Here is a 23,680-nt window from a genome sequence, read left to right on the forward strand (position 1 = left end):
GGGCTGTTAACATACGGGATATTTAAGGAGAGCGCGCGCGAGCGCCGACGACGGCCGTTTTCCCCGCCCTCGTCTTCGGAACCACGTGATAGGAGACGGGGACGGAAAGGGAAAAGTCGGCTGCAATGTCGTCAGTGGCAGAGGGAGGAGGGAGAGCGGAAGGTCAGGGCGCCGCGGAGCGGAAGTAGGATCCGGAGCGCGTCCGCCATTGTGGGAAAGCGGAGCCCGGAGCAGGGGAGGGAAGCCGAGCTGTGTCCAGCTGGTTGCTTTCGGAGGCGCCGACCAGACTAGAAGTGCCCGGGCTGCGGAGACAGTCAGGCGGCGGCGGGGAGAGCGGCGGCGGTGGGGAATTGAGGAAGAGCGGGAGGAGGAGGCCCAAGCGGAGCGGGGTGAGGGGATTGCGGCTCCCCGTGAAGAATGTCAGCCACCAGCGTCGACCAGGTACGGTCTCGGCCCGGCCCGGCCCGGCCTGGTCGGGAGGATGGCTCGGCCTCCCCTTCCTAACCGCGTCCCGCCCTCCTTCCTCTGGGGATAGCGGGGATCCGCGCCCGCTACATCCGAGGCCGTGCGGCTCCTCCCCTGTTCCCAGGCCCGCCCCCTCCGCAGGCCTGGAGCCGCTCGGCCTGGGGCCTCCCCGCGGAGGCCGTGAGGCAAACCCGTTGCTTCTCTTCACGAACAGGCCTTTGCCTCTCCGGGGGCGCCTTCGCTTTCCGCGCCAGCTTCGCTCTCTGTCCGCTTTCCTGTGCCGCCTTCGGTTTTCCCTCGCAAGTGGACTTGGAGGGATCCTTACGGCCACCGTTAAACCACCTTCGTAGTGCAGCCGCCTCTTGTAACGTTCTCGCGGTTCTGTTTTTTTGCGTTTCATTTATTGATGGCATGTCTTCATGCCTGTTTCCGTATCTGCTTATTTGTTTTCATGCAGCTATTCCATGTACACTTTTTTTCTTTCTTTCGCCCTTTTCTGATCTCCTTACCCCCCCCCCCCCAAAAAATCCTTCACCAATTCTCCCCATGATTGTTTTTCTAGTCTTGATCCTCTTAGTCTCACCCTTCTGGGTTTCTCCCCTCTCTCCCTCTGTGTACACATTATTTTTGCAGCTGATAGCAGATAATGGATGTCTCTGGTGAACGTTAACTTGGGGAAGGAATCTTGCAAACCAGAATCCATGTCTGCACAAGTTTCATTTTAAAACCTGGAGTGTCACTTGTGAAAATACTTGCTTTTAGTATTGGCTCTTCAGCTAGTACAGGTTTTTCTTCATTCTGTTCAGGATTGAGTAATTTGCGAAAGTCATTGCAGGGTCAGAGTCATAAAGTATGTGAAAATAGAGGGAAACAGGAATAGTTGGTAATGGGAGGTTTATTTGGGGACAGGGAAATGCACTTAATGAAGTAAAAATATTTTAACATGGTATGTACTAAATAGTATAGTCCGCAATATAGCTAGCTGATGTAACAATTCTGATTTTATTCAGCATTGAAGTGTAGCATTCTTAAAGTACAGGACTAGGGCCATGCAAAAGTACAGGCAACACCCCATTTGTGTGGGGGTTGTGTTCCAGGTCATTATGCGGAAACTAATTGAAAAAGTCTACAAACACCTGTTCTACCCATTTGGTGACATTTCAATGACGCCTTTATAACGTTTCTGGGTTCAGCACATGTGCGCGATTGTGCACATATTGGTTGCGCCTAAAATGGGAGTGGCCTGTACCTCACCGGAACATGCTAATTGGTCCTTGTTGCATATTTTTTTGCATTTTACGGGCACCTTTTTATAACTGATTTGATAATAGCAATACATGCTTAGCTTTAAGAAATAAAAGAGGGCATAGTACAGTCAAGCGTTCAGCTTCTACAAAATCATCTGATTATACTTTTTATACTGCTACACATAAATATTGGATGACTGTTCCATTTTGTTTCTGAATGGTAAACTGTAGCTAGTTATCTTAATGTGTACAGTAATATTGGGAGTCTACCAGTAATCCCAATAAACAGAATTTAGAATGCATCAGGCTTGCAGCACTTGTCATAGTTCTTTCTTTTTAATAAAATGGCTTGTATTTCACCATCTTGGGATATCTTAAAATCTCCAAAATTATTTGAGCTTTGTGATAACTTTAATGTTTGATTCCTCTAATTTTTGTTTGTTTGTTTTTCTTGTTTTATGACTTACAGAGACCTAAAGGACAGGGAAATAAAGGTAAGTTGATTCTTCTGTGTTAGGTTCTCTGACATGAATAGAGAAATTCAATGATTTCTCTGTAGTAGACAGTTAAGTGTAGCAGATGCATTCAACTGACAGTTTATATAGTAGTAGTAGTAATCATGAGACTGCACCAGACAGTGAACCATTTTTTTTCATAAAGTGGATTTTCCCAACAGTTTTTTGTGTTAAATCATTCTTAATATGTTGATCCTGCAACAGTTTATTCCCACTTACGTTTAACTCAGTGGAACATCTGAGTAGTCATGTGTAGATAGAATTGTGCTGTCAGAATGCTTTATACTCAGCCAAGTGTATGGAGTCATATATGAATCATACTCTGAGTAGTACGACCTATTGAAATCAGTTAAAAATTAAATCAGAAAGCAAAACGTAAAGCCATTAAAATTCCAATAAAAGCAGATAAGCAACAGTGCACTTTATGAGCTTATAAGAAGACCATAAAACAAGAAGACAGTTAAATACTTGCCAGAACAAAAAGGTAGTGAAAAACCATCAAAAATGTTTCTGTATATGAAGGGTTAATAATTGTGCTTATGTGCATAATATTGTAGGAATGGTTCTTCATTTAGCCTAGTAGCAAGTGTGCTAAACTGATGATGAGTGGTGAGCATATGTGCATGAGAATTTTGATAAACTGTGATACATACTGGCAAATGAAACAAAAATTGAATGTAGTATTATCAGCATGTCATTTATCTCTGCATACAGGATAGCATGGTATGCTTTAATCTTTAGTGTATTCTTTATCCCAAGCTTTTGGCAGCTCTTTAAAAAATTGAGCATTTGCATATAGCCATACTGCTAAAATATATACATGGGAGAGTTAAGGACTCCATTTTGTTAGAAGTGAGAGGCAAAGATTGCTAAACATTATATGGTCATAGGCAGGTACCTAGTCATAGGTATCCATAGGATCAATCAAATTGTATTGGTATCCATAGGATCAATCTTTCTCAAATATTGAGAACTGTTCAGTTATTGAACTCCTAAAATCTTAGCTGTTGCACATGTGCACTTTACATCACATCTTCATTGGGATACTTTAGTGTACTTAATTTTCCATAGAGTAAAGACAAGCAAAGAAGTAAACTTGCCAGTGGATAGGGTTACTTGCCAACATTGTATGAATAAATTTCCAATCGCAAAAGGGAATTCCCCTTTAAATCCCCCAGATATGGTCCAAATCTGCTTTGTCAATCAATGTAAAGTTTTTTTTTGTTTCCATTATATCACGTTAATATCTACAAGAGAACCTAGACTGAATCTTGTCTCGGCAGGAAAGATCTCTAACCAGCAGTTCAGCTACTCCCCTACTCTGGTTCTCTTCTCCCCCCCCATCCTGTGCTTGAAGGCTTGTATTTTAGGTATGCATATTTACTTAGAATCAACTCCTGTTTGGTTTAGTGGTCTTTAATATTAATGACTTTTGTATGCTGATCCATAACAAAGTTCTCAGGACTTATGGTAAAGATAAAAACAACTTAAATAAAGAATAAGGCATACCATCAAAAGCATAATGAATACAAGAAAACAAAACTCACCACAACGCCAAAGTTAAAAGCATTGATTTTTTTTTAAAAGGCCCAGATAACACAAGTTATTTAAAAGGCCTGATCTTTACCCTGGGACGTAAGCAGCCTTAGTAGGCTATTCTGTAACTGGAGTGCCCCTAATTGAGATGCCTGTCCTGATTGTTACTCACCTTATTTCGTTTGTTGGGGTTTCTCAGGGCAACATGTTAGCCGCCAGCATCCAAAAAAAATCCCATGGTTTAGGCACTTATAGATGAGAAGAGCCTTGTGCTAAAGATTAAGCACTTTCAATTGTGCCTTGTCACAAGACAAGCCATACTATTTCTAAGGTATCTCCAGTAGCTGTTTTTCCCTACTTTTTTTTAAAAAAAAACTTTTCAGAGAATGAGAATCTATAATCTTATTAAGGAACATATTGAAAGTCTGTGCAGTACAGCAGCTAGAGCATTGGACTTACATGTGAGGTTGAAATCACTGCTGATCTACGAAGCTAACTGGCATTGTGTCTCAGCCTAACTTACCTCAAAGGGTTGTGGTAATGGCAAAATATCACTAAGCTTCATACAGCAAAATAGGGTGCAAATATTTTATTTTTTATAAACTGACAAATTTATTATTCCCATTTGAGTGTGCATAGAATTGTGGTCTTAGTTGTACATACGTCACTGAATAAGACATTCATTTGCTGGTAGTGACACCTTGGGTTTAGTGGTGTATTCCCCATTCCAAAGAGGAGAGACACGAAACATAAAACTGTACTTGAAATACACTGTTGGTAACTGGATATAGCATGTATTTTCCTGTAAATCAAATGATGTAATTATTAAGATTCAACTTGCAATTCAAGAATTCAGTTAGAGAAGGACACAAATTTATTTTGCAGCAGAAATTGTTTGTACCTTAATACATACAGAACTTCACTATACTGTACTGGCTGATAACTGTTTCTGAGTTCATAATTCCTTTTAAAGCACATTTTACTATTTGAGGAGAATTGCTAGTACCGTGTTTCCCCTTTTTTAATACGTAGTCATTAAGTAAGCCATGGCAGGATTTCTAGGCATGTGCGAAGCGTAAGACATACCCCGAAAATAAGACATACCTCGGAGAGGTTTGAGACCATGTGGGAGGGGGTGCATGAATTGAGCGCGTTGCCAGGCGAGCCGCGCTGGGAGCCTCCCCACTCTTCCCAGGACTTTTTTCCACTCGGGCCGAGCGCCCGGACAGGGAAACCCCCCGGCGTCGGGAGCGCTGCTGGCCCCTTCCGCGCCTCTGGAGCATTGTGGGCTGCATGGCCCAAGGCTGAGCGGCGACGGGAGGCCCGCTGGCCCTTCCGTGCCGCCAGGGCAACGGATGGAGGCGGGAGCGCTGCTGGCCCCTTCCACTCCTCTAGAGCGTCGTGGGATGCATGGCCCAAGGCTGAGCGGCAACGGGAGGCGTGCGGGCCCTTCCGTGCCGCCGGGGCAATGGGTGGCGGCGGGAGCGCTGTTTGCCCCTTCCGTGCCTCTGGAGTGTCGTGGGCTGCATGGCCCAAGGCTGAGCGGCAACGGGAGGCGTGCGGGCCCTTCCGTGCCGCCGGGGCAATGGGTGGCGGCGGGAGCGCTGCTTGCCCCTTCCGCGCCTCTGGAGCAACGGACGGCTTTTTTTTCTAGCCGCTTTTAAAAACAAGGTGCTGGACTGGAGGGACCTTTGGTTTGGTCCGCCTGAGCTCTTTCTGTTTAAGCGCGGGAGAACAGTTCTTCGGAGAGGCTCTCCCAGCTCCCGCCTTGGGCTCTGCAGCACCACCTTCCACACAGAGGAAGCGTGAGAAGCGCAGCTGCCGAGGGCCCCGCTGACCCCCGCGGAAGCCATCACGCCCCTCCCTCAAAGCCATGTTGTGCCGGAGCAGCCCAGCAGCTTAGCCGGCAACGTCTCGCCCCGCTCCCAATCCGCCTTGCCACCCACGACTGGGCCATTTCAGATTCCACCCCACTCCCGCCCTGCCTCCTCAGCCGCTGTGCGATCGAGCCCCCGCCAGCCAGCCGCCCAAGCCTGGCTCCTTGAAGGCTTCGCCTTAGCAAAATCCCTGCCTAGGCTGGAGCTGGGGGAGCCTCGCGCCATCGCTTCACACACCCGCTCACGGCGCGTCCCAAGCACCAAGCTACCCTGGCGCGGGACCTGCCCGGTTCCCGCGTGCGCAGGTTCAGGCCGCGGCTTCGGCACCGAACGGACGGTGACGGGAGCGCTGCTGGCCCCCTTCTGCCCCGCCGGAATGTTGTGGGCTGCATGGCCTTGGCACCCGGAACCGGCAGCTGCTGCAGCGCCAAGCAGCGCCCCGAGCCAGCGGCCTGTCATAAGGTACCGACTACACTTTCCTCCCTTCCTGTGTTCCGAGAGCCAGTCTCTGCAAATTCCACCCTTCCTGTCTGCCTTATAAGACCAACGAGCAACAGAAGGTACCGTAATAAAATAAAATAAAAACCTAATAAAAAATTAAGACATCCCCTGAAAATAAGACACCTTGTGTTTTTTTGAGGAAAAAAAGTTATAAGACGGTGTCTTAAAAAAGGGGAAACACGGTATGTGACTCCCTCTTTTCCAAGACAGGGTTGGTCTCCTTTCAAACATGTTATCACTTTAGTCACAGGAGAAATGGCTGTCTTTTTTCTGATGAGACATTGGAGAAGGTTTTGAGTTTTTCTGCATCTGTTTATTTAGATATTTAAATACTACATGTTATCCGGGCAACTCAATGCAGCAATATCATAAAATCCATAGCCGCTGGAATCCATATCCACCAAAAGCTATATAAAACAAACAAAAAAGCAGTGGAATCGCACCACTATTGGCACATTTCTTATGGGGGGGGCGGTATTCCAGAGTGTGGACTCTTGTCACAGAAAAGGCCCATGTCCCGGTTAATGTTATCTGCAGGCTGTGGCACAATCAGAAGGGCCTCTGCAGATGTTCTTACTGGCAGGGCATGCTTATCTAGAGAAAAGCGTTCTCTCAGATAACCTGGTTCCAAATGGTTTAAGGACTGGCAGTTTAATAACAAATCCTGAAATATGGCTTGATAGCAAATTGGCAGTCAGTGCAGTTCCTTTAACGGTGGAGTTGCATTCTCATGGCCAGTAACTTAGCAACTACATTTTGTGCTAACTGCAGCTTCCAGACCAGTTTTGAGGGTAGACCCACAGAGAGCACATTACCACACTCTATTCCAGTGCATGGGTCACTGTAGTCAGGCTGTCCTTGGCCAGGATTGGCTATAAACTGGAGTAATGACTGAAGCTGGTAAAAGGTGGTCCCTGCTGCTGTAGTCACATGGGACTCCAGTAACAACTATAGGTACAGGAGCACCCCCATACTTTGTTCCGGCTCCTTCGGATGGAATGCAGCAGACAAATACAGAACAGACGAAGTGCCTACATTCTGGATTTGGAAACCAGTCACCTACAGGATCTCCATCTTGCTACAATTCAGCTTCATTGACTGTTATCCAGCCCATTGCTGTTTCCAGGGCTGCAGAGCCCCAATTGAACAAAAGTAAAGGCCCTTCTTTCTCCCTCACCACATTCCTCTTGCTTCTGCAGTCACATTTGGAATGTATTGTACTAATGAACTAAAATGTCACATTTCCTTATTTTGCATATATTTGGGGATAAAATTAGTGTTTTCAAAACATTTAAATCTTTGCAACAGGAATTGCGGGGGTGGGGCACATCATCTGCTGTGAATGTGGATTTCCGGCTTGCTGGCTTACTGTCTTCTCTGTTCACTTCCTTCTTGAGGTATTCTATAACTTTGTCTGCTTCATGTGAAAGTGGCACTTTCAAAAACAAACAAAAAAGACAAATGCTCAGAGAATCTAGTAGCATTAAGGGAATGTTTTGGGCATGGACAAAAGTTTCACCTTTTCTAATGAACACAGAAGTAAATGAGGAAAGAATGTGGAGTTTAGTTTAGACCACGATTTACCCCAGTATAAAACAGCTGGCAGTGATCTACTTATTGTCATTGGAAGGGGGGGGAGGCCAAAGTTGTTGAGCTTTTTTTTGTTATGTAACATTGAATAGGGTTTCAAAAGTGGAAGACGGTAGACTTACTGAATGGCACTGTTTTTTCAGAGGATCTGATGAAGCTACTTCATCTTTCCTTCCCCTAGAGCAGGGGTGGCCAACTTCCAAGCGACTGCGATCTACTCACAGAGTTCAAAACTGGCAGTGATCTACCCCCTTTTGGGGGGTTCAGGTCAAAGTTGAGCTTTTTTTTTTTAGGAAGGAAAGCCCTGTTTTGGGGGTTCACGTAAAAGTTGTTGAGCTTCTTTAGGAAGGAGGAAAGCGACATTGAGCTTTTCTTTTAGGAAGGAAAGCCCTATTTTTGGTGGTTCAGGTCATTTTAGGGGTGTAGGGCAAAGGTGTTGAGATTTTTTTTAGGGGAGCCAAAGTTTTTTTTGGGGGGAGCCACTGATCTACTGGTGATCTACCACAGATGTCCAGTGATCTACCGGTAGATCACGATCTACCTGTTGGACATGCCTGCCCTAGAGTATGGGAGACAAATGAGGGAGATGCAGGAAAGAATGGACTCTTAAAAGATAGATTGATGGAAATTTGTTTGTGGCAGGAAAGGTTTTGGATGTGGAATAACTCCTGTTGCTTTTAGGTGTGACTATCTCATCCACAGGAAGCGGTGTTTTGCTGTTGTCTAGTTTGAGGTTTTTTTACTCTGCAGTTAAGTGAAATAGCTGTCTAAAGGATACTAGTTTTCAGCTGCAGTCTTCAGTTCTGCAGAACCTATGTTCTTTATACAAATATGAATAACAATGTAACTAGCCAAAGTACAAATTTTATTAGGTGCATTGGCTCCTTGAAAAATCTGTGTGAAATGCATAGGGCAGATGGTTGTTTTTCTTCTAAGCAAAATTAAAAACACCACGAAGCTCTGAACACACAGTGAATACAAATTACATTTCACAAGTTACTTTGCATATGATGTGAAGGACCTGAAGGTAAGAGGGGGTTTTTAATGCAAGGAAATCCTGAGGGTCTTTAAGTGCCCTTGTCGTCGTCGTCCCAAAAAATTATTGCACTGTTTCCCACCCTGTGTGTGTGCAGGGCATAATTTTCCCCCAGAAAAAAAACTAAGCTGCCATATTCTTACTAATATATATCTATATGTAGTTGTTTTGACCTCATGATGAGCTGCTACACAATACAGCTGGGCTTTGTGTTTCTGCAATGTGAAATTGGAAACCTAAGTTCTCATGAGTCCATCATACCGTAGTTACTGAGTTTGTTTTAAATGCTCAGAACATCTCTCGGTCTTGTTTACTGTCAAGCACAAAACCTGCTTTTATTGTGACTGCTTATGTGGCAGGCTTACTGCAGTGCACCTGTAGAGGTCCTGGGTTGTCAGCTCACATGTAAAGAAGTATTACCATTGCTCTTTGCAAATACGTTATTTGTACTTGGTATTAGGAATTGCTCTGTGGGGTGGGGTGAGAACCCTGTTGCTGACAATGTAAACAAAACCAGATTCATGTTGCATTATTGGAAAAGTAGGTCATGCCAAGCAAAGTTCTAGCTTGTGTGTGCATGTCTACCTTGAAAGCTGTGCCTGTGCTCTAATTCTGTTGCACAGAACAGTAGGAACATACAAGCAGGAAATAGGATGGGGATATATATATGAGGGGACACAGGTGGCGCTGTGGGTTAAACCACTGAGCCTAGGGCTTGCTGATCAGAAGGTCGGCAGTTCGAATCCCTGTGACGGGGTGAGCTCCCGTTGCTCGGTCCCAGCTCCTGCCAACCTAGCAGTTTGAAAGCACGTCAAAATGCAAGTAGATAAATAGGAACCGCTACAGCGGGAAGGTAAACGGCATTTCCGTGTGCTGCTCTGGTTCGCCAGAAGTGGCTTTGTCATGCTGGCCACATGACCTGGAAGCTATACGCCGGCTCCCTCAGCCAATAATGTGAGATGAGCGCGCAACCCCAGAGTCGGTCACGATTGGACCTAATGGCCAGGGGTCCCTTTACCTTTACCTTTATATATATGAGAGAATGATTAATCTGTAGAGCTAGTCTGTGTTGCTTTTTCCATTTCATTTGCATGAATTTAACTAGAACTGGCTTACTAAAAATGTTTGCATGCATTTTTGCTATTTTCAGGTAGAAAACCTTTGTATACAGTACTCAGCATAGAGCTCTATTAATAAAGGTGTCTACAAATTTCATTTTTGAAGTGAACAATTGCTGCCAATATACTATATTGTTTCTAGCTATGTTAGAAGTGATATTTCAACAGCCAAGCACTTTTTAGACGATTCCATTCTTAACTATGGAGAGTTGCCTGCTTTCTGTAGATTTCCCATCTGTTGAGGTGTTGAATTTGCACTGTCCCCTTAGGATGGCAGGAAAACTGGTTTAGTGTCCTAATATTTTATACTGGAAAATTATGCCAGCTAAGTACCTGCAGAAGATTTTATGTGAAAGTGTTTAGTTGAAGTTATTTGAACAGAGCAGTTAATCTAATATTTATGCTTGCATATGAATCCATAGAGCTTCAACAGTTTTAATACATATAACTAGACAAAAAGTGCACTCCTCTGAATTACCTTGTTTCTGTTGAGAGTACGGCTGGGTTATCAATATTGCAGTATATCACCAGCTAAACATCCCAATATATCGCAACATCTGAAATAAGGAAGGAACTCACAGAGGCAAACAGGACAATGTCCTGGCATCTGCTACTACTTAAGGGTCTAAAACTAATAAATGATATTATCAATCACTTCATGGTCACTTTCAGCAGCAGGCAAGTCAAAATGCATCCAAACAAGACACTTGGTTTTGGGATTGGCTACCAAATTGTGGTATTCAGTACAATCCAAAGTATGGTGAGGAGTCATAGTGATAACAAATAATATGGGACTATCTGCATTAGTCCCTTAAGTACTAGCAGTTGCCAGGACATTGTCCTGTTTGCCTCTGTATAGTTCCACCCTTATTTCAGAAATTGTGGTAGATTGCAATGCTTAGCTGGTGATATTGTGAGGCTTAGCTGCTGATAACATTGCAGTGTTTAGCTAGTGAGTTATCACAATATTTAGCTGGTGAGTTCTCATGATGTTGAAAACCAGATATCACCTAGTCCTTACACACATTGTGATTTGCGATATATTGCCAGCTCAAATATTATGAAACAATTATCACAATGTGTACTACAAACCAGTTTTGGAGCCCTAGTTGAGAGGCTTCATATAGTGGTAATCTAATCTTAATATGTACACTACACTCAAATGTACCCAGCAGGTACATTTTTTAACATTTTATTTTATGCCATATTTTCAAATTCACCTGTTTGATGTTCTTCTAATTCAATAGGGCTGACTAAGTTCTACAAGTTGGTCTTGGGTTAACTTCATTGATAACTTAAATAATAATATTCAGTTTGATACATCAAAGGTTTCCAGGTGATTTACAGAATATAAAAGTACAAAGCACGCCATGAAATCAGAAAGGAGCAATGCATTACCAAAAGTTATACAGCAACCCAATAAAAGAGTAACAAAAATTTCAGCAGCAAAAACACCCAACAGACAGCAAAGTCGAATGGCATCCATAGGCTGCTATTGGTTTTTTGAATTCTAAGATGCTAGTAGTGTGTTGCTGCCTGCTAAAGAAATATTCTGGTTTTGAAACATTTTTTCCCATCATGTGTTTTTAACAACTAAAAAGTTAGGCATAGGACTTCTAGAAGATGTCTAATTTCAGTTATGTTTCAGTTTCAGTGCAAAACGGTTCGATTCATCAAAAGGATGCAGTAAATGATGATGATTTTGAGCCATATCTAAGTAGCCAGACAAATCAGGTGAGTATTTACAAGAATACACCTTTTTTGTAAGCTAGTGAGTATAGTTTTTAGTTGGTTATTCCTTTGCTCAGCAGATGGCACAATTCTGGCATCTCAAGTTTTAACGTCCCAAGCAAGAGACACAACATGTTTTAGAGCTGTAAATTCCACATTTTGTATTAAACCCAAATTAAAGAATGAGAACCATACTGGATCAGGCACAAGACACATTTTGTCTAATGGCCTGTTCTCACAGTGATCACCAGATGCCTGTGGGAAGTCCATAAGCAGCACATGAACATGACATCAATTGCCCATCTATGATTACCAGCAAATGGTATTTCAGAAACTTGCTATCTCAAACAGTGAGGTAGAATGTTGCCCTCATGGCTAGTAACCTTATCCTTCATGAGTTTGTCTAAGCCAGGCATCCCCAACCCTCGATCCTCCAGATGTTTTGGACTACAATTCCCATAATCCCTGACCACTGGTCCTGTTAGCTAGGGATCATGGGAGTTGTAGGCGAAAACATCAGGAGGGCCGCAGGTTGGGGGTGCCTGGTCTAATCCTCTTTTTAAAAAATCCAGTTTGATGGACATGGTTACATATTGTGGAAATGAATTCCTTATTTTAACTACGTGCTGTGAAGAAGTACTTTCTTTTGTGTATCCTGAAACTTTAAACAGTAAAAAATAAAGTTTTTAAAATTAAAAAAACTTTAAACAGTAGGCTTCATTGGATATGAGAGAGAAGGCTACTCAGCTTTCTTCATTCAATGTATAATCTTGAACACCTCTGTTATGTCCACCAACTCTTCCTTTTTTGTCAGGTGTCTTAAGAGTTACTGTTTTCCTCCTAACTGAACTTTGTGCAAACTATAACTGAAAAGGGTTAATGCTGTAATGAAATGATTTTTCAAGACCCAGGGTGGTGGTGGGTAGGCCCTAAATGACTACATCTGTTTGCATAGGACTTTTCTGCATAGAAAAGGCTGATTTATTTAAAATATTTGAAAATTGACCTTCAATAGCATTTCCAGGATGACAAGATAAAATACACAAATCTGATGCCCTACTCTTGTAGCAGCCTACAGTGCTACATCCCATACTATTTCCTTCAGCAGTTGGAATTGGAGTGGGATGGAGAAGGAGTTAATAGTCCGGTCATTTTTCTTATGATTCAGCCTTTGGTTAGCTTTTTATTTTCTGTTCCCTTTCTGAATTCTTACATGAGTTTCAAGTCCAACAAGGATTCTTCCAGAACATGGATGTTGAGAGGCTTTGGGGCAAGGTATTTGGAAAGAAAGTGCAAGAAAGTGGTATTTCTATCATTTTGTATGTGTGTACTATGATGGGAGAAACAGTTTATATCCTTATGCCCAACCTGTACAGTTGATAGTGGTTTTGTATGCCTAAATTTGCATGGTGAGTAAGAAATGCAAAGAATATGTGGTGCTTTTTATTGGGCCAGTTCCTTTTGGTGTCAAATGGCCTTGCAGCCAGTCAGTTGCTGGGCAAGAACATACTGTACATTACTTGATCCAGCACTCAAACAACCTTTTGAAAAACAGACACTTGTAGATGAGTGAGCTGATAAAACCTTTTGGGTTTGATCCATTCTTGGATTTCAGTTTTGCTCTGTACTGGGAAGTGACTGCTGATTTCTCCTTGCCTCTGCCTTTTCCTGAAAAGCTGTTTTGGAGGCTTGGCTGATTCTCTGGAAAAGTGTGGCAGTTACAGGGGCAAAAATCACATCTCTCCCTCTACTGGAAAGCTTCTGCTGGGTACTGGTTGCTTTTGCAAATGGAAGAATCCAGCTACGCCAAGGGTGGCATAGTTTATGCAAACTTTGGAGTTTAATATTCTTTATATATACATAGAGCAGATAATTCAATTTTCTATTTTTTTTTAATTGGGAAAATAATAGTGACAAGACTCAAAATGCTGAACACAGAACATTAAAATATTGATTCAAGATTGAACAATCAGAGCAAGCTAAGTGAATTAGGAATTGGATCTGGACCAAATAAACCAGCAAATGTTTTTTACCTTGCTTGCAAATGCTAGTCATGTGTGGCACATGGCCACCCATAAGGAACCCTCACACTTATAAAAACTTCCTTGTTTGCTCATATAGAGGTGTTCTTTTATTTTGTACAACAAATAGTATAGTATAGTATAGCTAAACTATAGCCTTTCAGATGTTATTGGGCTATCATCTCTGACCATTGGTCATGCTGTCTTTGACTGGTGGGAGCTGGGAGTCCAAAATCATATTGAGGACCTCAGGTTAGCTACCCCTGGTTTCAAGTGATGGGGCTTATCAGTCCTTGAAGTTCCTTTTCACTGTGCAGGGTGACCTTATTTACAGTTTGGCAAGGAACATGATGAGTTGTTAAATATATACACTGAACCTTATCTATACACCAGAGGCAGGTTTCTCAGGGGAACGTTGGTACACATACATGTTGGGCTAATGGTCATGGTCAGTACTGAAGCTTTGATCAGCTGTTCAGCGCAGGAGAGAGGGAGGGAGGCCTAGAAATATGACAGGAATTTGCTTATAGGAATAAAAGAGATAAAATGACACCCAGATAAAAACAGGAAAAGCACTCCTGTTTGGAGATGTAAGAGAAAAATTTTAATTGCTCCAAGCACTTTTAATTGTGTCATATTAATTAAAATGATGTAGGCTGTAATTACTTTGGTTTTGTATGTGAGATTAAAGATAACGAAGGTATCTCTCTTAGATCTTTCTGCTTGATTTTTTCCCCCTGTTTAAAATTCTAACTAACTGTGTTGGAAATTTGCTTCAGATGTCCATAAATGCATAGTTATGGCAAATAATGTAGATGTAGCAATAGAATGATTCTTACACTGATATTTTTTCCTGCAGAATAATAGCTATCCACCAATGTCAGACCCATACATGCCTAGTTATTATGCTCCATCCATTGGATTTCCGTACTCACTGGGTGAAGCGGCATGGTCCACAGCAGGAGATCCTCCAATGCCATACTTGACAACTTACGGACAGATGAGCAATGGTGAACACCACTACATCCCTGATGGTGTCTTTAGTCAACCTGGGGCTTTAGGAAACACCCCTCCATTCCTTGGTCAGCATGGATTTAATTTTTTCCCTGGGAATGCAGATTTCTCAACATGGGGGACAAGTGGATCTCAGGGACAATCGACTCAAAGCTCTGCTTACAGCAGCAGCTATGGCTACCCACCTAGCTCTCTTGGTAGAGCAATAGCCGATGGACAGGCTGGATTTGGCAATGATACATTGAACAAGGTGCCTGGTATTAGCAGCATTGAGCAAGGCATGACTGGACTGAAAATTGGCGGTGATATGACAGTCGCTGTGACGAAAACAGTTGGTTCCGCTCTGAGTAGTACAGGTATGACAAGCATTGCAGCAAATAGTGTGCCTGCGGTTAGCAGTTCAGCACCTAAACCAACCTCATGGGCTGCCATTGCTAGGAAGCCTGCTAAGCCTCAGCCAAAACTTAAGCCTAAAGGTAATGTGGGAATTGGGGGCCCTGCGGTACCACCCCCCCCTATAAAACACAACATGAATATTGGAACTTGGGATGACAAAGGGTCTGTGGTAAAAGCTCCCCCAACCCAACCAGTACTGCCTCCTCAGACTATAATGCAGCAGCCTCAGCCATTAATTCAGCCTCCTCCAATGGTGCAAAGCCAACTGCCTCAGCAGCAGCCTCCGCCTCCGCCGCCACAAGGACCTCAGCAACAGGCTCAGCCTCATCAGCTGCAGCAGCAGCAGCAACAGCTGCAAAATCGCTGGGTGGCTCCTCGCAATAGGGGTGTAGGCTTCAATCAGAGCAATGGAGCCGGCAATGAAAACTATGGTATAGGTGTTATACCAGTTAGCTCTTCACCTTCTGGTGTAGAAGTGCACCCAGTATTGGAGAAACTAAAGGCCATAAATAACTATAATCCCAAAGACTTTGATTGGAATCTGAAGAATGGTCGTGTGTTTATCATCAAAAGCTATTCAGAGGATGATATACACCGCTCCATTAAGTATTCTATCTGGTGTAGTACTGAGCATGGTAATAAGCGCTTGGATGCTGCCTACCGTTCACTGAATGGAAAAGGCCCACTCTATTTACTTTTCAGTGTGAATGGCAGTGGACACTTCTGCGGAGTAGCCGAGATGAAGTCTGTGGTGGACTACAATGCATATGCTGGAGTCTGGTCTCAGGATAAATGGAAGGGGAAGTTTGATGTTAAGTGGATCTTTGTTAAAGACGTTCCAAACAACCAGCTGCGGCACATTCGCTTGGAAAACAATGACAACAAACCAGTTACCAACTCGAGGGACACTCAAGAAGTACCCCTAGAAAAAGCCAAGCAAGTGCTTAAAATAATTGCTACTTTCAAGCATACCACCTCAATCTTTGATGACTTTGCACATTATGAAAAGCGTCAAGAGGAGGAGGAAGCCATGCGTAGGGTAAGAATCTAATGTTATAATAAACTGTTTTCATGCTTTTGGGAGTTTGGGTTTTTTAAAAGACAGATCAGCTTGGTTTTTTTAATATGTAAAACAAAATAATTAGAAATGGGTTTAGATGGTAAAGGCCAAGGCATGTAACATACTCAGCAACACTTCCTTGCAAGCACATTTGCAAATACAATTTTCCATTCTTCATAGCATTTTAGTTCTGCATTAAAACCTTCAGCCAAGTAACTGAAGTTCGTGGGCAGTAGATTGAGAAAATATGTATTTTAATGGTTTCAGTAGCAAATTGTACTTGTTCCTTAAATCATTTTGTTGCCTGTTTAGTTTTGTGACACTTAAAACAAAAAATATGTATATGGAAGTTGTGATGTCTACATTTTTCAGCTGTTATAATAGCTACAATTTTTTTAGATGCATAGAAAAAGCCACATAACACAGAAATTCAGAGCTTGTTTTTTTAAAGGAATTTAGACTGCTTTCCTATGCCCATTTACTTGGTGGTGAGTCCCATTGAACTCAGTAGGACTTGCTTCTCATAGAGATGCATAAGAAAGAAAAAGAAAATGTCAATAATAATAATAATAATAATAATAATAATAATAATAATAATAATTTTATTATTTATACCCCGCCCATCTGGCTGGGTTTCCCCAGCCACTATGGGCGGCTTCCAACAGAAAAATGAAATAAAATAATCTATTAAACATTAAAAGCCTCCCTAAACAGGGCTGCCTTCAGATGTCTTCTAAAAATCTGGTAGCTGTTTTTTTCTTTGACATCTGATGGGAGGGCGTTCCACAGGGCGGGCGCCACCACCGAGAGGGCCCTCTGCCTGGTTCCCTGCAACTTGGCTTCTCGCAATGAGGGAACCGCCAGAAGGCCCTCGGTACTGGACCTCAGTGTCCGGGCAGAACAATGGGGGTGGAGACACTCCTTCAGGTATACTGTACCGAGGCCATTTAGGGTTTTAAAGGTCAGCACCAACACTTTGAACAGTGCTCGGAAACGTACTGGGAGCCAATGTAGATCTTTCAAGACCATTTAAACATGAGTTTAAATGTGTTTTGACCCTTTGTAGTTGGTTTTTTGTGAAACATTTCTTATCAAATGTGCCTGGCAGGACAAATAGAAAGGGCTGTATTCAGGCAATGTGTTTCTCCTGATGGAAGGCACTTTGATGCAGTGGAACCTTCCAGGGGTCAAGGCAAAATTGTCTTTTTCCTGGCCCCTCTGCAGCCCTCCAGCCTGCTTTGCAAGATTGAAGAATCCTTTAGAACAGCTTCAGTCCTTGTGCTGAGAGAAGGCTCTGCTGGATCAAAGAGCCTTTCATACGCAAAGGGGCATCATTTGGCTATAACCCAAACAACATTTACGCAGAATTAAATTAACCCAACCCAGGGCTGATTCTTATGATGACCTAGTTATCTTAGGAGAGTATAAAGAGTTGGGAAGGGACCTGAAACTTCTCCCTTCTTATGTGGGATATTGCAGACGTTGATTGTGGATTCTTCTACATGCAATACAGGCACTTGCCATCAACCTGTGGACCCCACTTTATTCCATAGGTACTTATTGCTGTAAGCACATGCCCAATCCAAGGTACGGTATCTTCTCCCATACCAAATGTTATTTATGAAGACCTGAGTTTTTTTTGTAATTTACAATAAAAATTAAACAGACTCTTAGGGGCAGTACAAAAGGAAAAATGGATGAAGAAAGAAGATGAAAATAAACAAATTCAGGTATCACTCCTTACCTTAAATCAGAGCTTTCCAAACTTTTCATGTTGGTGACACACTTTTTAGACATGCATCATTTCACAACACAGTAATTCAGTTTTACTCTTGTTAGCTACAGACCCTGCTAGCTGCTGATAGAGTCAACTTGCTGGAAAAGGCCGTGTAAAGTGTATGACCTTGTAACCTCCTGTACTGTTCAAATGGAAGGAGGAATTATTGTAAATAAGTAGTAGATGGATTCTCCTTTAAGAACAGGAGAAATATCCTAACTCCTGAATGACTGCTTGGCATGATCTTGTGTCCCCATTCCAGGTCTCCTCTGTGCACCACAGAAAGCTTTTTATTCCATAGGAAGCTGGTGAGAAGGATTCTATGTCATTGTTTGTAGGATGGGAGCAGTTTGGAGAGAGAAAAATAGTGTTACAAGTAGTTAATTAGGGATTAACTAGGAGTTCTGAAGAAGGCTTAAAATAAACTTGCTTGTAATCAAGGAATTCAGTGGCAGAGGAGATGTTGGGCAGAATCTGTTCAGTTCATAATCAAAAGTGGCTTTGAGCATTCTGATTCAGGTGTGGCTGCATTGTAGGTAGGTATAAAAGCCAGCCATAGCTAAATTCACATTGAATGGCATTGGTTAACAAAGCAAATGGGACACTAAGTCTGGTCCTCAGCTGAAGTTGTGACAAAACCTTGAACAGAAGAAAAGGCTGAAGAATAAAAAGTCTCTTTGACCCAAGTTCTCATTTCTTTTATGCTTCTCATGGTTGCTTTTTCTTTGGTGGGATCTGCAGCGTGGAACTAAATAAACAGTTTTGTTTTAAGCCGAGGTAGTTTTGCAGTGTTTGAGGAGAAGAAAAAAGTATACCTATATATGAAGAGTCCAGCCACGCTCCATAAATAAGCAGGATTCCTTGGGTAATCTAGTAATGATGCTGCATACAAAATGGCAACTTAAGTGTTTATACTAATTGGTTCTTCTGTTTACAAATTTTCTGTAATGGTTCTTTACTTTGACTTTCATTTCACGTGATTGTGTTTACTTTGTTTTTCATGCAGCCCTTTTTACTAAGATAATTACACTTGCTATTAGAGATGCATATACAGGCTAGTTCCAGTGTTCTATTTACAAGATGGCTTTTGGAATTATTCTTGTGGTTGTAGACACCTGAAATCAGATGGGGTACATCATCAACCAAGTTGCTAAGATTATTGCCTATTGTCCTCATGTAAACAGCACATTTTACAAATAGGTTGATCTGCTGGGTTTCTATTCATTTTAAAGGGTGTAACTGGATTGTTGGAACAGTACAGAAATGCTAGTGCTACTAATTGTGTTTCTATCAAACCTGTGCCTATCTTTATATTGCACTGGCTTAGAGTGGCGCCCAGTATGTTGGGTTCCATGGACATGTTGGGAATTTTGAATGTATTATACAGTAGGTGCTGTTATAAAATGGCTGACATGGGGTTGTTCCCATTCACAAAATGGCTTGCATGCTGGGTGGAGCCAGACAAGAAGTACTCATTTCACATTAAACCAGTCGAGATACTAAAGCTTGCACATGCAACCCCAGAAAGAGATGAGCAGGCAGCCTCAACAAAAGAGAAACTATGCGTGCACAGATCCAGAGAAAGAAGGAAAACAAGTATGCATTGCCCCAGAGAGAGCAACAGAGTCCCAGAGGGTGAGGTAGGTTCAGGAACCGATAGAGGGGAGAGGATCATGCGCACAGTCTGAGAGAGGCAGAAACACAAATTTGCTTTGTTATATCTTCCTTCTTGCCCCTCAGTCACCTTTTTCTTTGTTTCTAAACATGGTGGCATGTTAAAACAAAAAACAAGACCCACCCAAAGAAGAAATTGCACATACCTGTGTCCCCCCTCCCTGCATAACAAACACACCTCCAACAGGCACACAGTGAACACACACTCCTTTCCTTACACATCCATAAATTCAATCACACACTCATACATGCAGCCACATGTACACATGTGGCAGGACACACAACATGCATTTTGAGCCCACTCCAGTACTACCGGTAGGTTCGGGGTGGCTAGAAAATTATATCTGCCTCTTCAGTCAAAGGGATTTTATTTCCAGTACTAATTTAAAAAAATAAATCTTCTGACTGCTCTTTTAAGAATAGTAGGTAGCATTCTGCCCATCCAGTGCTGGAATGGAAGGTGGGGTGGGGAGAAGGCAAAGAGCTTGTCTCCCATCTAAGTTGAGAGATCCCTCTGCTGCCCTTTCCTCTCAAAGAGGTCTTATCTCCAATCTTAACACTGTGGTACTTAGATCAAATATAAGAGGTCCCTTTAACTCTTCCATGTCATGACATGATATTAGGTTTGCCCCCAAATGACCTCATGGACCAAATAGAAAGCCTAAATGTTCCCCAACACTGCTTCAGATTAAAAATGTGCATGCTTTCCTGAACTACAAAGTATTTTCAAAATGTTAAGTAAAATGTCACTAGTGACACGTCAGCTAATATCAGCAACTTTAGGTAGTAGGAGCCTAAAATTTGCATAATTTTCTCGGGAAACCCTACTTCCAAACTGTTCATGAATTCTGTAATCATGTTTCATAAAGGGTACATGTTTTCCATCAGTAGCTATGTTATAACATCACACATTAAGGTGCTGGTTTTGACCTTTAAAGCCCTATGCGGCTTGGGACCCTCGTACCTACGGGACCGCCTCTCCTGGTATGCCCCGCGGAGGACCTTAAAGTCCACAAATAACAATATTTTTGAGATCCCAAGCCATAAGGTGACTATATTGGTCTCAACTAGGGCCAGGGCCTTTTCAGTACTGGCCCCGACTTGGTGGAACACTCTCACAGGTGACCAGGGCCCTACGGGATTTGACATCTTTCCACAGGGCCTGCAAGATGGAGCTGTTCCGCCTGGCCTTTGGGCTGGACTTAGTCTGACCACTATGTTTCCCCCCCCCTTCTGGTTTCGATTTGGGCCATTTTAAAATGAGGCTGCATTTAAAAAAATAAATCTAAATTGTATTTTAATCCGCATTTTATTCAATTGTTTTTCTTTCTTTTACATTTTATTGTAATTTTATTGATGTCAGCTGCCCCGAGCCTGGTTCTTACTGGGGAGGGTGGGGTATAAATATATTATTATTATTATTATTATTATTATTATTATTATTATTATTATTATTATTATTCTACCTGGACTCCTTTGGGAGTAAAAGGATATCAGTTGAATAAATAAGGCAATAGTGTATAACTGAAACATACTGCTCAGCTTACCTTTGGACCACATCAGCAAAGCTTAGAGGGGGATCCTGTCATCTGGGCTGTCCAGGACCTCCATACACACTGCCTAGGCTTGCGCCCTGGGGAAGTCACCTTGGTGCTGCTAACACATATGGTTTGACTTATCCCATTGAGGCACATTTTGTTGTCTCTTGAGACAGACGGATGCCAACAATGTATAGCACTTTATATCAGTAATTGCTATTCAGGTCTTCGTGACTTTAGGTAAAATGTTCTAGAAGACAATGTTGGTACTAGATATTTATCATTTGTAAATTACCCCTTGCATAGCTAGTATCTACATGTTACTAAGCTACAAGGGTTCTGAAGTGTCACTGATGCCACCAAACACAGTGAAACTTAGAGATTATCAGTTTATAAGAGTTTTTTTCTGTGCCCTATAAAGCAATTTGGCATCATCTTGTATCTTTCATTTAAGTTTCTGTGATGAAGTAGAATTGTAAAGATTTGTTGTGTTTGACTTGTGTCAAAAAGTGGCATTATGCTAGTGGAAGTGTTCCTTATATTCATTGATCCACCTTACCCATTGACACCCCCTCCCAAGAGAAAATTCCTCTGGGCTTGGAGACCCTTTGGAACATTTTGGAATATAATGCAGAGGGCTGCAATTGGTGAAAACTAGATGCCTCACCTTGCAGTAGCAAGACGTGTTTCTGTGGGGATGGGAAGCCACCATTGGATGCATCCCTTAGGTTGGATTATAGAATTGCACTTTTAATCCAGCTGATTGCTGTAATGTTTCTGTAAAGCTAATGTCATGCTTTTATGAAATATTTATAGTCGCATAGCACTTGTACCGAATAAAAGTCTTCTATGACAGAGCTATACTAAATTTCCTTTCTTCTGTTCTGCAGGAGAGGAATAGAAACAAACAATAACTATTTGCCGATGGTCCTGCTAGAATTACAACACTAATGATATGGACTCTGGAAATGCCTAATATGTCTAAGAAGAAGTTCTTAAAGCTTTGTTCCTGCTTAAGGTGACATCTTTGAACACTTTAACACAAAATTGACTCTTCTTGTAATGGTTCTCATCAGTGCATCTGCCCTTATACTCTCTCACCAAACACACTTGAGAACTGTAACTTCGTCAAGCACTTTCTGTCCTGAAGCTTTTACCAGTATCTGCTGTCTTTTGTAATTATGCATCCTAGCTAAGGCACAGGAGATGGAACGAATGCAAGGATTCATTAACTCTTTGAATTTGTTAAATACTAACAATTAACCATCATAAGTGGTTTGATGATGTGAGATTCACATTGCTTCAACTTATTTTTCTTTGATGTAGTTTTTTAATTGTCAGTTTTTAGCTATTCAACAGAATTTAAAGCAAAATCATGCCATATTTAGTCCTGGAGTAAAACTCAAGTCTAAATGTTCATGTGAAAATTATTGTAGTAAACTTTTAATATGGCAAAGCAACTTTGAGCTGCAGTTTAGCCAAATGAATTATAACATGAAATTATATTAGAATGACATTTCCCTTGTTTCAAACTGTTTGGTGTAGAGAATATTAATATATGCAGCTTGGTGGGCCGCACCAATTAATGCACATTTCCTTTTTTTTCCCTGTAACATGTATACCGAAAAAAGTGCATTTGTCTGAGGAACTGTTTGTTTGCTACCACTCAATCTCAGTTTTGAGTACATGTACCTCAGTCTAAATCAGACTTTTTATGACCTTTATAACTATACTTAAAATCTTTAATTCCTATTTCTGGGTGTTTGCAAGCCTGAAAAGATTGCTATCATGGAAGTGAAAATTTACTCCTCTAGATGATTCACTAGCTAAATAAACATAATTCTTGTTTTAGCAAGCATATACTCTGTTTCTCAAATTTTGTTTGTTCCCAGCTCTGAATATTATAGTCTGATATTCTTTCAATTCAAAATACTTTGGGAAATAAACGTTTATCCATGGTTTCAGTTTGTATGCTCATGGATGTGTTTACATGTTATCTGTTAGAGCTATATAATAAAAGCCTAGGTACCATATTCACCTGAATATTTTCTATGCTACTTTTTAAACTTTTATTTTAAAATTTCCACTTGCACACCAACATGAATGCTGCCTTGAAAGTGAAGCAACTGTATTGGTTTCATGAAACACTGAAGAGTCTTAAAGCTTTCTCTTTGGAAGATCAGTACAAAATCCAGATATGGGGAAGTTGAAAAATAGCTATTGTATGAATGCTTGATGTATCCGTCAAACCCAAATATTTACATCATGTCTGGATTCTTTCACTGGCAGTCTGTTTCTGAAGCTTACGGTATTGGGGAGATCAAAACTCTGCTTGATCCCATTATTTTTGGCTGCTCTGTTCTTATACATAAATTGGTTGAGTATATGGCTGTTTTGGCACGGTGTGACAGTCATTTTGCCATTAATTTTGGAAACATCATTGGGTGATGACCATCCAAGCCATACTCAAGAGTAGACCCCTTGAAATTAGTGGACTTCAGGTACTGAAGTCATGAATTTCAGTGGCTCTGCTCTGAGTATATAACATTGGTCATCACCCCCTTGTGTTACTTAACTAAAGGTT

The 23,680-nt window shown here is 41.8% G+C and overlaps 1 protein-coding gene across 5 annotated transcripts; it reads left to right on the top strand.

Moving 5' to 3' along the window:
• The first annotated feature begins 133 nt into the window (after positions 1 to 133).
• Positions 134 to 23,129, top strand: YTHDF3 (YTH N6-methyladenosine RNA binding protein F3). Of its 5 annotated transcripts, none has more exons than XM_088676312.1 (6): positions 134 to 441; positions 2,182 to 2,206; positions 3,482 to 3,597; positions 11,534 to 11,619; positions 14,497 to 16,086; positions 21,987 to 23,129. In XM_088676312.1, the coding sequence occupies exons 5-6, from the start codon at positions 14,515 to 14,517 to the stop codon at positions 22,008 to 22,010; spliced, it is 1,596 nt and encodes a 531-aa protein (XP_088532438.1). In that variant the 5' UTR covers positions 134 to 441; positions 2,182 to 2,206; positions 3,482 to 3,597; positions 11,534 to 11,619; positions 14,497 to 14,514; the 3' UTR covers positions 22,011 to 23,129. The 5 variants fall into 5 exon arrangements, with proteins under 5 accessions (XP_088532438.1, XP_034982136.1, XP_034982137.1 ...); XM_035126245.3 differs by having other exon boundaries at positions 3,511 to 3,597; XM_088676315.1 differs by lacking the exon at positions 134 to 441 and adding an exon at positions 611 to 829.
• The last annotated feature ends 551 nt before the right edge of the window (positions 23,130 to 23,680 follow it).

Source organism: Zootoca vivipara, chromosome 8, assembly GCF_965207765.1.
Source record: "Zootoca vivipara chromosome 8, rZooViv2.hap1.1, whole genome shotgun sequence".
Taxonomy (NCBI): Eukaryota; Metazoa; Chordata; class Lepidosauria; order Squamata; family Lacertidae; genus Zootoca; species Zootoca vivipara.